This window comes from Apiotrichum porosum (assembly GCF_003942205.1).
Source record: "Apiotrichum porosum strain DSM 27194 chromosome Unknown scaffold_4, whole genome shotgun sequence".
Classification (NCBI taxonomy): Eukaryota; Fungi; Basidiomycota; class Tremellomycetes; order Trichosporonales; family Trichosporonaceae; genus Apiotrichum; species Apiotrichum porosum.
Genome location: NW_021167111.1, coordinates 63711 through 77481, shown reverse-complemented (window position 1 = coordinate 77481; position 13771 = coordinate 63711). Strand labels below are relative to the sequence as shown.

At 58.5% G+C, this 13771-nt stretch overlaps 4 protein-coding genes across 4 annotated transcripts; 3 read left to right on the top strand and 1 right to left on the bottom strand.

The window, feature by feature from the left end:
* Positions 1-584: 584 nt before the first annotated feature.
* On the top strand, positions 585-5430 carry TOP2 (DNA topoisomerase 2; the record flags this gene model as incomplete). The annotated part of the gene is made up of 6 exons (XM_028622159.1): positions 585-695; positions 776-964; positions 1029-1141; positions 1193-1408; positions 1446-5276; positions 5319-5430. The coding sequence occupies 6 exons, from the start codon at positions 585-587 to the stop codon at positions 5428-5430; spliced, it is 4572 nt and encodes a 1523-aa protein (XP_028477051.1).
* A 289-nt stretch (positions 5431-5719) lies between these two features.
* On the top strand, positions 5720-8786 carry EHS24_006755 (uncharacterized protein; the record flags this gene model as incomplete). Its single annotated transcript, XM_028622158.1, has 3 exons — positions 5720-7811; positions 7850-8221; positions 8305-8786. The coding sequence occupies 3 exons, from the start codon at positions 5720-5722 to the stop codon at positions 8784-8786; spliced, it is 2946 nt and encodes a 981-aa protein (XP_028477050.1).
* A 516-nt stretch (positions 8787-9302) lies between these two features.
* HSP70_2 (Hsp70 chaperone) lies at positions 9303-11555 on the bottom strand (the record flags this gene model as incomplete). Its single annotated transcript, XM_028622157.1, has 3 exons — positions 9303-11053; positions 11134-11314; positions 11496-11555. The coding sequence occupies 3 exons, from the start codon at positions 11553-11555 to the stop codon at positions 9303-9305; spliced, it is 1992 nt and encodes a 663-aa protein (XP_028477049.1).
* A 584-nt stretch (positions 11556-12139) lies between these two features.
* Positions 12140-12388, top strand: EHS24_006753 (uncharacterized protein; the record flags this gene model as incomplete). The annotated part of the gene is made up of 2 exons (XM_028622156.1): positions 12140-12310; positions 12386-12388. 2 exons carry the CDS (start codon positions 12140-12142, stop codon positions 12386-12388), a joined length of 174 nt encoding a protein of 57 aa, XP_028477048.1.
* Between the last annotated feature and the right edge of the window lie 1383 nt (positions 12389-13771).

Sequence of the window (13771 nt, the reverse complement as noted above, 5' to 3'; positions counted from 1 at the left end):
TGGAGGAGGAGGAGGGGGAGGAAGGGGGATACAGCCCTCTTGGGGCGATGCAGAGGCAGGTGTCGACTCTGTTTTAGATACGCTGTGGGTTGCGTGTGTCGAGTAGTTGAGGTAAGTATGATGTATACGTTGACGGCCAATTGACAGCAATGAACACGACCGACGTCCTTCATGTGGCCGTGTCTCGCCTGCCTGGTACCATCACCCCGCACCCACCCACTGTACGCGCGTCACGGTCTCCGCAGCAGAGCACAGGAAGCCGTATGGCGACCTCGTGGCAGGGATGATGGGAGCATTGTTATCACCTATCTATTATGACGTGTATAATACAATTCATTACGTAATTGTTTTTGTCACCCACGGCTGCCTGAGGGGCAACCGTGCCCAGCTTTCGAACATAAACAACACTCTCAAGGATCCGTGCCGTTTGCATGTGGACATCTCTGCTAACAAGGCAGGTCTTCACACTCCCTCTCAGCCGACAGCTTTTATACCCCAGTAGATTTATCCCAGTCACTCTTTCACCTCGCCCTCACATCTCCCTCATACACACCACACCCGCCGCCCATCGACGTCTCAACACCATGTCGGACAGCGAGGCCTCGGACTTCCGCATGGACGACAGTGACTCGGACGGCTTCGTCCCCCTGCCCAAGGCCACTAAGAAGGCCCCCGCCAAGAAGGCCGCTGCCAAGGTGAGTAGGCAAACACGCGCTGTATAAAACGCGTGTTGCTATGCGTATGCCTCAAGGTTTGATGAACTCACCATTCGCAGCCCGCCGCACCAAAGAAAGCGGCGGCCACCAAGAAGGCGCCCCTGGGAGCGAAGAAGAACCTCCCGAACGAGTCTGAGGACGTCTCAAGTGCATCCTCTACGCCCGTGAAACGCAAGGCTGTCTCTGATGATGACGAGCCTACCGCCAAGCCCGCCGCGAAGAAGAACGCGTCCGAGATGTACCAGAAGGTAGGTTTCTATTTCCCTTGCCCCCGTTCGTTCAAAACAATCAACTGATGCCGCGACACCTCAGCTCTCGCAACTGGAGCACGTTCTCAAGCGTCCCGATACCTATATCGGTTCCGTCGAGCATGTGAACACCGACATGTGGGTCTTCAACAACGAGACCAAGGGCATGGAAAACCGGTGAGTAGTCAAGCACGTTGTCGTTTCCTCTGGTACTGACATCTTCGTCAGCAAGATCAGCTACGTGCCCGGTTTTTTCAAGATCTTTGACGAGATTCTCGTCAACGCTGCGGATAACAAGATCAATGACCCCACCATGGACTCGATCAAGGTGGAGATTGACCGTGAGAAGAACACCATCTCGGTCTGGAACAACGGAAAGGGTATTCCCGTCGAGATGCACGCCAAGGAGGGTATCATGATTCCCGAGCTCATCTTCGGCAACCTGTAAGTTCGCATGTGTTGTCTAAGCTGACTCGTGCAGCCTCACCTCGTCCAACTACGACGACGACCAGAAGAAGCTCACTGGTGGTCGTAACGGTTTCGGTGCCAAGCTTGCCAACATTTACTCGCTCGAGTTTGTGGTCGAGACTGCCGACAAGGTCAACGGCAAAAAGTACAAGCAGATCTTCTCTCAGAACATGAGCAAGAAGGGTACCCCAAAGATCACTGAGAACAAGAAGGGCGAGGAGTGGACCAAGATCACTTTCACGCCTGACCTTGCCCGCTTTGGCATGACTGGCATTGATGACGACACAAACGCGCTTCTCATGAAGCGTGTTTATGACGTCGCCGGTACTGTCAAGGACCTCAAGGTGTTCCTTAACGGCGAACGCCTCAAGGTGAAGGGCTTCAAGCAGTACGTCGAGATGTACCTGGCCGCCCAGAACGCCACCCAGACGGCCAACTCTGGCGGTGCCGCTATGCCCAAGCCTACCGTCGTCTACGAGGCCTGCGGCAAGCGCTGGGAGATTGCCTTTGCCCTGTCCGAGGGCGAGTTCCGCCAAGTCTCGTTTGCCAACTCGATTGCCACGACCAAGGGTGGTACCCACGTCGACATGATTGCCACGTCGCTGGCCAATAAACTGTTGACTTCCATCACCAAGAAGAACAAGGCTGCCCCCGTCAAGGCGTTCCAGATCAAGAACCACATGTGGATCTTTGTCAACGCTCTCATTGAGAACCCTTCCTTCGACTCGCAGACCAAGGAGACTCTTACTCTCAAGAGCTCCGCCTTTGGTTCTAGGTGCGAGATTTCAGAAGACTTCATCAAGAAGGGTGAGCTCGCCAGAAACCGTTGGTTCGCAGCTAACATTGCAGTCACAAAGTCGGGTATTGTCGATAATGTTCTCAGCTGGGCTCGCTTCAAGCAGGACCAGATGCTCAAGAAGACGGACGGTGCTAAGCGTACCCGTATTGGTGGTATCGTCAAGCTCGAAGACGCCAACTGGGCCGGTGGCCGCAACTCCAACCAGTGCACTCTCATTCTTACGGAAGGAGACTCCGCCAAGGCTCTTGCCGTCTCCGGTCTCGGTGCCATTCAAGGTCGTGACACCTTCGGTGTCTTCCCCCTTCGTGGTAAGCTCCTCAACGTTCGTGAGGCAAGCCACGACCAAATCATGAAGAACGTCGAAATCCAAAACATTCGTCAGATTCTTGGTCTCAAGCACAACACCGACTACAAGTCGACCGACAGCCTTCGTTACGGCCACCTCATGATCATGACCGATCAGGATCACGACGGTTCGCATATCAAGGGTCTCATTATCAACTTCCTCGACCACTTCTACCCTTCGCTTCTTCGCCTCCCCAACTTCCTGGTCGAGTTCATCACTCCCATTGTCAAGGTCTGGAAGGGCAAGCAGGAGCACGTCTTCTACACCATGCCCCAGTATGAGGAGTGGAAGGAGGAAAACAACGAAGGCCGCGGCTGGCAGTCCAAGTACTACAAGGGTCTTGGTACCAGTGGTCCAGAGGACGCCGTCAAGTACTTTACAGCTATTGCCAAGCATCGTCTTCCCTTTGACGTCATGACCGACGAGGACAAGCAGCTCATCGACATGGCATTTAACAAGAAGAAGGCCGACGACCGCAAGGAGTGGCTTCGTCAGTTCAAGCCCGGCACCTTCCTCGACCACGACACCGACAAGATCCCCATCCAGGACTTTGTCAACAAGGAGCTCATTCTCTTCTCCATGGCGGACAACATTCGTTCCATTCCCTCGGTCGCCGACGGTCTCAAGCCTGGTCAGCGCAAGGTTCTTTTTGCGTGCTTTAAGCGTAACCTCAAGAAGGAGATCAAGGTCGCTCAGCTTGGAGGTTATGTTTCCGAAAACACTGCATACCACCACGGTGAACAGTCTCTGTTCATGACCATTGTCGGTCTTGCGCAGAAGTTTGTCGGTAGCAACAACGTTAACCTGCTCGACCCCAACGGACAGTTCGGTACGCGTATTCAGGGTGGTAAGGATGCTGCGAGCGCTCGTTACATCTACACCAACATTCCCCGCATGACCCACACGATCTTTCACTCTGCCGACAATGCGCTTCTCAACTACCTTGTTGATGATGGCCAGAGCATCGAGCCTGAATTCTACCTGCCCACCGTCCCCATGGTGCTCGTCAATGGTGCCGACGGTATCGGTACCGGTTGGAGTACTTCAATCCCCAACTACAACCCCGTCGACATCGTGGACAACCTCCGCCGCCTGATGCGTGGCGAGGAGATGGTCCCCATGACTCCGTGGTTCCGTGGTTTCAAGGGCTCGATTGAGCGTGTCGAGGCCGACAAGTTCAAGGTCAGCGGCATTGCCACCAAGACCGATGACAAGACCATTGAGATTACCGAGCTTCCCGTCCGCAAGTGGACCCAGGATTTCAAGGAGATGATCGAGGAGATGACCAGTGGCTCGGACAAGACTGCGTCCACGATCAAAGACTACGAGGAGCACCACACCGACACGACTGTCCACTTCAAGCTTCACATGAAGGAGGCGGCCATGAAGGCGGCGGAGGAGGAGGGCTTTGACAAGCGCTTCAAGCTCACGACCACCATCAGCACCTCGAACATGGTTTGCTTTGACCTCAACGGCAAGATCAAAAAGTACGCCACTCCCGAGGACATGATTGCCGATTTCTACCCCAAGCGTCTCGAGTACTACGGTCTGCGCAAGCAGCACCTTGCCGACGAGCTCAACAGGCAGTTTGAGAAGCTTTCGAACCAGGCCCGCTTCGTCACCATGATCATCAAAAAGGAGCTCGTGGTGTCGAACAAGAAGAAGTCGATTGTCGTCGCCGAGCTGCGTGAACTCCAGTTCCGCGCCTTCCCCAAGGATGCCAAGGCCCCCAGCGACGAGCCCGACCAGGACATTGCCGAGGACGAGGATGCCGGTTCGGACAACGACTTCGACTACCTCCTCAGCATGCGCATCTGGAGTCTCACCCAGGAGAAGGTCGAAAGGCTGCTGGCCGAGCGTGACGGCAAGGAGGCCGAGCTCATCGAGCTCCTGAAGCTCTCCCCACAGGACATTTGGAACACTGACCTGGACGAGTTCCTTGTCGAGTGGCAGAACCAGCTTGATGGTGATGTCCAGCTTGCCAAGCTTGTGAAGCCCAAGACCGCCGCGCAGCTCAAGAAGACCAATGCCGCTCGCAAGCGTGCCAAGGGAGAGGACACGGATGACTCGGAAGACGACTTCAAGCCCGTCAAGGCTCCCGCAAAGCCTCGTGCTCCTGCAAAGCCAAGGGCGAAGCCAGCTGCGGCCACCGGCGCCTCAGCCCTGTCGACCACTGCCAACTCTGTCCTTTCGGCTTCCGCCTCGGCGGCGCCGTCGGCTGCTTCCTCGCCCAAGCGCGAATTCACAACTCTCTCGGAGGACTCCGAGGTTGAGGTCAAGCCTGTCGTGAAGAAGAGGGCCCCCGCCAAGCCCAAGGCCAAGCCCGTCACTGTCGACATTGAGGACTCGGATGATGACAGTGGGTTTTTTACTTGTGGGGGATCAGCTAACCCATCAGTGTACACCATCGCGGCATCGAATGCGGCTTCCAAGCCCGCCTCGACTTCGACTGCAAAGCCCAAGGCTGCCAGCCGCGCTGCGTCCAAGACCCCCGCTGTCGACTCTGACGATGAGGTTCTTGTCAAGCCCAAGAAGGCGCCAGCCAAGAAGGCCGCTGCCCCCAGGAAGCGCGCGGTCAAGACGGAGGAGTCTGACGACGACCTCGACATGCTCGCCAAGCCCAAGAAGGCCGCCGCACCAAAGAAGGCTCCGGCCAAGAAGGCCAAGAAGAACGAGTCTGACTTTGAGGGTGATGACAGGTGAGTTATATAGAGTTCCAACGATGTAGACTAACCTTGCAGCGATGTCCCTGCACCCGCTCCTGCCCCGAGGGCTACCACTGGCCGCGGCCGCGCGGCTGCCGCCAAGAAGCCCGCTTATGTCGACCTGTCCGATGGCGACGAGTCCATGTAGACCTTCTCCTGTATGACGTTAACGACCTGTTCTGTGTCTATCCTGTAAATGCAGACCCTTGCACCTGTCTTGAAGCATGTTTTGAACCTTGTCGCGCGTATCTGTGCGATCGTGCGTGTTTGCCACACGTGATGATGTTGACTGCGGGGCCTCCACAAAACACACATTGCCCTTTCGAAACCACTCTCCGCCGCCATGCCCTCATCTATCTCTCTTTGTTCCATCCATCCTACATCCTACCGAGAAGCCAACAACGCGCGCATGCTGGACGCGAGACGTCATTGACAAGATGTTCTCGTCCCCCCATGATCCAAGCACCCCGGGCTCCCGAGCTCCCCCGCGACACACGTATGGCCGACGCTCCGTTAACCGCACCGCCGGGCGTAACAAACGCCCCTCTCCACCAGGCAGCGATACCGACACGGACGGCAGTGATGACGATACCGACGACCACAAGATGATGGGGAACGCAAAGGGCAAGGGAAAAGCAGTGGATACCGGGTCGAACGGTACGCCGGGGAACCGTGATGCCAAGCGCGCTCGCGTAACCACGGCCGATGTGCCAACAGCAGCACTGTCCGCGCGTACCACGACGGCAACAACCCTCCTGGGCTCGCCAACAGCCTCATCCGGATCCTCGCGGACGGGTTTGATGTCAGGGGCGTCTCTAGTCTCTACTTCGTCTTCTCAGGCTACGGCGGCTTCAAGGCCGGTACGCAGGACAGCATCAAACGACGCTCACACGATGTTGGCGCCGGTACTCGCGTCATCCCCTTCACTCTCGTCTGTCGAGTCCCCCCCAACGAAGACAACATCAGCAGCCACGCCTCGTAACCGAGCGAACCCGCAGCTTGCATTGCATCCTCCATCGTCATCTCCCGTGGCACCATCCCCAGTAGCCTCGGCCATTCCGCGCGCCGGATCCCCGCTCCGCCGGTCTCCTCGACACTCGCCCGCCCCAGCGAGTCCCAAGGACTTATCAGCCCTGTTTGCCGTCGTCTCACCCGGGCCGTCAAAGCTGGGCCCAACGGCCTCGGGATCAAGTCTGGGTGGTGGAGGTGGAGAGGAAAGCCAGGGCAGTACCAGCAGTAACACAAGTGCGCGCTCTCGTCGAGCGGGACCTCGTCGTATGCTGTCCAAGGCTCAGAGCATGCAGGTGGCCGCTTCCGCCGCGCCTCCTACGCAACCGTCGCCTCCCAGCACGCCGCGCGCCTTGCGTCTTTCCCAGTCGATGCCGATAACGCCTGGCAGCGCGCAGTCGGACAAGACTGGCGATGTTGCGGTCGCCGCAGGCTCTCCTGTGACTGGGGCTACACTGGTCGCACCCATCCCTGGCTCGCCCGGCTCTGGCGGGCGTGCGCGCAGGACATATGGTGCCGCACGATCGTTCCTCTCCACGGCCGAACTGTCCATGGACGACGAACCTCGCGAGTCGTACGCCGAAAGGCGCAAGCGGTACGAGACGGACAATGACGGCGACGACGGCGCCACGCGCAACCTGTACGCCGAGCTACAACTCGCCAACGCGCCCGAGCGTATCTCCGACATGCGATCCAAGGGCGAGAACCGCCGGGTCATGGACGAGATTGCCTACCTCCTTGACAGCCTCAGCCAGCCGTCTCAGACGACGAAACGCTCCACGGCGCTGGACATTCTCGACAACATGCAAAGGGTGGAATGGATCGACAAGATGCAGATAGTGGATAAGACCGGGGAAATCTTTGCGGCGTTGTGTGGTGGTGACGATATCCTCGACGCCACGGCGCTCATCTTCCTCGCCTTACTTGTCGCGAAGGACAAGCTCGCAATCGTGCTGTCTGCAGAAGACCAGGTCGTTGCTTTCGCCACACGCAGTCTTGCTCAACGCGCTGGGCCGCTGGATACGGGGTACAAGAGCAAGTTGACACCATCGGTGAGTTACGGAGACACGGACAATACCAACTCTCAGATACGCAAGTTGCGCGACATTGCCAGCAAGCTGTACCCTCCCGCAGAGTCTGGCGCAGTGAGCACCCGGCGCTTCGCGTCATTAATCCTCGCCCGCGCGTGCCACGAGTCGACATGGCCCCTCGTCGAGCGCACCGTTATGACCGAACACGTGAGCCACGCGGCGCTCGAATCTCTCACCACTGAGATCCACCCACTCCGCGAGCGCCTCGAGCTGTACGCAAAGGGGTTGGACCTCGCGCCAAAGGAGGCCGCAGTGGACATGGTGCACCTGCAGCAATGTCTCGAGGTTCTCGGCTCGATCGTGATGTATTCCCCGGAAGAACGAGAGCGAATGATGGACACAGACCAAGAACACGTCCAGGATGTTGTGGATGTCTTGGTCGCCATGTCTGCAGCGACTCTGGACGATGACGATGACCTGAAATTACAAGGTGGGTATTGCCTCCACGGACCAATGCTGACCCACCAGCGGCCCAAAACGTCGTTCTGGCCCTCCAACTGCTCACTCCACTGGCCCCGTCTCCAAAACTCAAGACTCTGCTTCCAACCTTGGCTGAGCAGCCGGGCGCAATGACCGCGCTGGCACGCAGCCTCGTGACGCGCCAAGAGCTCTCTGCCTCCCTCCGCCGCCCGACTGACTACGACGACGCTGGCTCGGTCGCTGACGACGGCACGGACGGTGACGGCGCGACCGTCGCTGGAGGCGACATTGCTGTTCATGCGGGCACCACTGGTCCTGCCGCTCTGACGAGCACAGACGAAGTACTTGCCCTTGTGCTGGCCATGCTCGGCACGATGACTTTGGCAAGTTCCGAAGCGGCCGTGACGATTGCGACGACTCGTGAGTGGCAATCGTTTTGTGTCACGAACACAAATGGCGAAACTGTGGCGAAACTATGGCGGAACGCTGACGAAGCTCTACAGCTGTCCCGCTCTGTGGCAAGCGCTCTTGCGCGCTCGCTTGTAAATGCACCACACCGGACCCGCAGGCGCTCGCTACCGTCTTGGCACAAGTGTACACCCACGACCTAGCCACCCGCCTCGACGACAGCTTTGCAGCGTACTTGCACGGCTACGTCGCGTTCCTCATCACCAAGCTCCTCGTCGTCGACGCAAATGTGAGCACAAGCACAAGCACAGGCACAAGCGTGCGCGCGCTCGTCGAGGCCCATCTCCCCGGCACGACCTGGACGAGTAAACAGCAGGGTCTGCTGGGCGCCATCAAGGAGCTGTCGAGCGTAACGGCGATCGCGCACGGCAAGATGCGTGCCCTCGTGGACGACTCGGACGCGGCGCATGGGCGTGCACATGGGGCGCATGCGGCGCATGCGGCGCCGGCGGACGAGGGGACCCCAGTCCTCCTGCGCGCCGCGATGGAGGAGCTGAGGGGGATGATCGCGCAGTGAGCCGGCTGCGGTGGGCATGTAGGGGAAGGAGGATTGTTGTCTTGTACCCCCGGAGGGCGGTGGGTGGAAATATTGTGGTCACATCGTAGTTTGTATCATGCGCTATGCCAATGTTATGGTGATATTATCAGCGAGGAAACGTGTGCAGGAAGGATAGCAGTCAGAGTTCAGGCAATAGACGCAAAAAGGTGCAACATGTGTGTGTCTTTGTTCTGGGCAACTTGCACTGTTGTGCTGGCGCTAGCCTTCTGAGCAGTGTGCGTTCATCACCGGGATACAAGTGCCTCGCGCTCCCCCTGGGAGAGCGCCAGAGGACGGGGAGGGGGAGGGGGAGGAGGAAGTACGGGGTGTGGAACAGGTCTAATGCCTGGGGGAGATGCCAGTCATGCAGTGGTGATGGGAGAGGGGGGGAAGAGTTGGTGAGGGTGGGGGTATATGCTACTAATATGCGTAGATCGAGGGTGGTCGAACAAAAAGGGGCACAGCTAAAACGAGATGTTTACTCGGGCTAGTTGCTTAGTCCTTCTTCTCCTCCGACTTGGGCTCGGAGGTCTGCTCGGCGTTCTGGTCCTTGGAGCGCTGCTCGTAGACCTTCTGGAAGAGGCCGAGCGAAGCCTGCTGAGCGGCGTCGATGGCGGCCTTGATGTCCTCGGCCTTGACGGTGGCGTCACCGGCGGCACCCTTGGCGGAGATCTCGCGGAGCTCGCCGAGGAGCTTCTTGACCTTCTCACGCTCGGCAGCGTCGAGCTGAGCCTCAAACTCGCCCATCGACTTCTCAGTGTCGGTGACGAACGACTCGCCCTTGTTGGCCTCCTCAATGACGGCACGGCGGGCCTTGTCCTCCTCGGCGTAACGCTCAGCGTCGGCAACCATGTTCTCGATCTCGTTGTCCGAAAGACCCGACGACGAGGCAATGGTCATCGACTGCTCGCGGTTGGTGGCCTTGTCGACAGCCGAGACGTTGACGATTCCGTCGGCGTCAATGTCGAAGGTGATCTGGATCTGGGGGACACCCTTGGGCGCGGGGGGGAAGCCCGAGAGCTGGAAGTTGCCGAGGAGCTTGTTGTCGCGAACGAGCTCACGCTCACCCTGGTAGATCTTGACCTCGATGGCGGTCTGGCCGTCGGCGGCGGTCGAGAAGGTCTGCGACTTCTTGGTGGGGATGGTGGTGTTACGGTTGATCAGACGGGTGAAGACACCGCCGAGGGTCTCAATACCGAGCGAGAGGGGGGTGACGTCGAGGAGGAGAATGTCGGTAACGTTACCGGCAAGGACACCGGCCTGGATAGCGGCACCCATGGCGACGGCCTCGTCGGGGTTGACACCCTTCGAGGGCTCACGGCCGAAGAGCGACTTGACGGTCTCAATGACCTTGGGCATACGCGACATACCACCAACAAGGATGACGTCGTTGAGCTCCGAGGGCTTGATGCCGGCGTCACGGAGAGCCTTCTGGCAGGGCTCGATGGTGCGGTTGATGAGGGGAGCGACAATCGACTCAAACTTGGCACGGGTAAGGTTGAGGTTGATGTGCTTGGGGCCCTCGGCGGTGGCGGTGATGTAAGGGAGCGAGATGTCGGTGGCGGCAGTCGACGAGAGCTCAATCTTGGCGCGCTCGGCGGCCTCACGGATACGCTGGATGGCCATGCGGTCACCCGAAACGTCCATACCCTCGGTCTTCTTGAACTCGGCAAGAATGTAGTTGACAAGGGCAATGTCGAAGTCCTCACCACCAAGGTGAGTGTCACCGTTGGTCGACTTGACCTCGAAGACACCCTTCTGCATCTCGAGGATCGAGACATCGAAGGTACCACCACCAAGGTCGTAGACGGCAATGACGGCCGAGTCGTTCTTGTCAAGACCGTAGGCAAGGGCGGCAGCGGTGGGCTCGTTGATGACACGGAGGACGTCAAGGCCAGCAATGGTACCGGCGTCCTTGGTAGCCTGACGCTGCGAGTCGTTGAAGTAGGCGGGGACGGTGATGACGGCCTGCTTGACGGTCTTGCCGAGGTAGTGCGAGGCGGTGTCCTTCATCTTGGAGACGACGAACGAACCGATCTGCGAGGGCGAGTACTTCTCACCACGGGCCTCAACCCAAGCGTCACCGTTGGTGTGGGCAATGATCTTGTAAGGGACCTGGCCAATGTCCTTCTGGACCTCGGCGTCCGAGAACTTGCGACCGATGAGACGCTTCGACGCAAAGATGGTGTTCTCGGCGTTGACAACGGCCTGTCGCCTAGCGGGCTGGCCAACAAGACGCTCGCCATCTGGTAAAAAATGTCAGTTACAAAGAACAAAAAAACCACTGTTGCTATTAAACAACAGTAAACACAAAAAAAAGACTAACCCTTGGTGAAGGCAACAAACGAAGGGGTGGTACGGGCACCCTCCGAGTTCTCAATGACCTTGGCCTGGCCGGCCTCGAAGATGGAGACACACGAGTTGGTGGTACCCAGGTCGATACCGATCACGGGGCCCGAGACCTTCGAGTTGTAGCGCTTCGAGCCAACGAAGGGGGAGGTGGTGCGCTACGAAGAATGTTAGCACTGGGAACACAAGGAGTGCCAGTAAAACGTTGGGCGGCGACGGCGACGACGTGGGCGGAGAAAAAGAAAAAGTCCAAGGACGCCGTTTGCCCATGTTTTTCCCTTTTCTTTTCGCCGTCGCCATCGTCGATGTCGAAGAAAGGGGGTGGGGGTTGATGCTCACGGTAGCGGCGCGGAGGGCCGAGGCGGGGGTGGCACGGAGGGAGCGAGTGATACCGTACATGGTGTACCGCTTTTGTTTGGGGGGAGAGAGAGATTAGGAGGGGGAGAAAAGGATGAGGAGAAGAGAGAGCACAGAGAGAGCCGAGCGTGGGGAGTAAGTAGGCGAAAATGGGCCAGTGGTTCATTTTTTGGTTCCGCTGGCGACGACGGTGTGCTGAGCGCCTGAGACGGCTGGACGGCCTGGACGGGTTGCCCGGCCGGGCCTTGAGGGGGGGCAACGAGGAGCAATCTCGCCGCCGCCGCCGAAGCGCATAGAAAACGCTCGCATCTACACACGGAAATCGTCGTCCGAAAACCGCCGGGTGAGGGGCCATGATCTTGTATACTTTTTATAATCCCGCTCACGTGGCGGCAGGCAGAGCGGGTGTAGACGGACATGCCGCTCTCTCCGTTCCTCCGAATGCTTCCGTCCAGAGCCACACAGCCAGGAGCCATTGAGCCAATGGCCAGAGCATCTTTCCAACCCCGGCACACCTAAACGGGTCCTCGCATCCCACATCTGCCTCCAACCACCACACACCCAACGACGACGTCCTCGAACAGGCCACATTCGAGCATCGTCCACACACATACCTCTCTACAAACATGGCACCTCTCCTTCTCACGCATTTCCGCGCACGCCACCGCTCAGTCCTCACCACCCTCTTCTCCGTCACCTTCCTCGGCGCCGTCGCCATTGTCGCCTTCCCCTGTCCAGCAAAGGAGCGTCCAGACTCGGCCTTCCCCCGCTTCTCCACGTCGGCCGCCGTCTCCACAGTACCAAACCCCGCCGCCTCGCCAGATGTCATTGCCATGATGAACGAGCGCGGACGTAGGCGGTTCATGGAGGAGTAGACGGAGATGCCGCCCTCTCCAACTCTTTCCCTCACTCTCTCTCTCTCTCGGAAGCCTCGGATCTCAAAACGACAACACTCGTCGACCACAGTTGTACTCGCTAGCCCTCTTCGCATTTTGCATTGTGCGTACTGTATAAGGCTCTCTGGACGCTGGACCTCGCCGCTGACAACAAAGCAGAACGTCATCGACAAAAGCCATACCCCGCACTTGGAAACCACTTGTTACATGCACACTCTCATTCATTCGGATACCACATCCCCGGCACGCACTGCCCCGGGGCACGGACACGTCACGGTCTTGTTGCTGGAGATTCTCGGCAGCTCACTGCTGGGCCTCGCGTCATCTTGCACGGCCGGAGGCCGTGAACCGCTGGCGGCTTGACAAGGAACCACAGGTTCGCGGGGGAACGGATGCGCGCTGTCGCGAGGGGAAAGGTGTTACCCCTCCTCCACCACCCGTGCGCCGCTGTTGCTTCCTTGCTCCCAGGCGCCTGTCTCTTGAGCAAGCCATGCTCCTCCACTGTTGCATGCTGTCGTCTGACCTGCCAAGAGCGGACTGACCAACGAGCGCTGGCTGAACCAGAATTTCACGCGGTGTCGATAAAAACAAACCTTCCTCCGCCGGGCTACCAGCTACACAGCCGCCCTCCGAAAGCGGGGCTCTACGACGGTGGTGCGGCCACTTGGCCCTTGATCACACACGACTGACCTGCACGTTTGTCTACACGCATCGCGATGATGTGAGAGGACATTCTGGTGGAGCATGACGACGACGCCGGACAGGCCCGGCCCGAGCGAGAGGCGCCGTAACCATCCACCCGCGTAGCCTTTTGTTGGCATTTTGTCTGGTGCCTGAAACACTCACGAAACGAAAGCCACACCCAACCCCACGTCCTTGACATTCATGCGGCGTGTTGACCCACTCTGGATCTCTGGTTACCGTGTCGTGCTGCTGTCGCGGAACGCGGTCTGTCTCATCATAAGAAGCATCCCCGAAGATGCGAATGTACGGGACGTGTATCACAGATGGGCGTGCGCGCATCCACGTCGCGGTGTCTCCGGCGGCCGGCGGTTAAGGGAAGCTCGGCAATAGTCGATTCCATATGCACCATGGTTGTCCTAAGAAGCCATCAGCACCGTGACGCAGCAGAGAAGAATGTCAGCTCGAGGCAATGGACAGCCAGGAGGACATGATGTGCCCCTCTGGTGTTGCAGAGTACAGTGCTTAGGTGGCTCCCCGTCAGCTTTGTATGGACTTGAGGGTGCTAGGGAAAACAGGCAATGTCGCCAGCATCAAACTCCCAGCTAGCTCCAGGAGCTCTGTCTTGCCCATCCACCGGCCACCTGAGATGCACTGTTTCTTGTTGAGAACAACGGACCA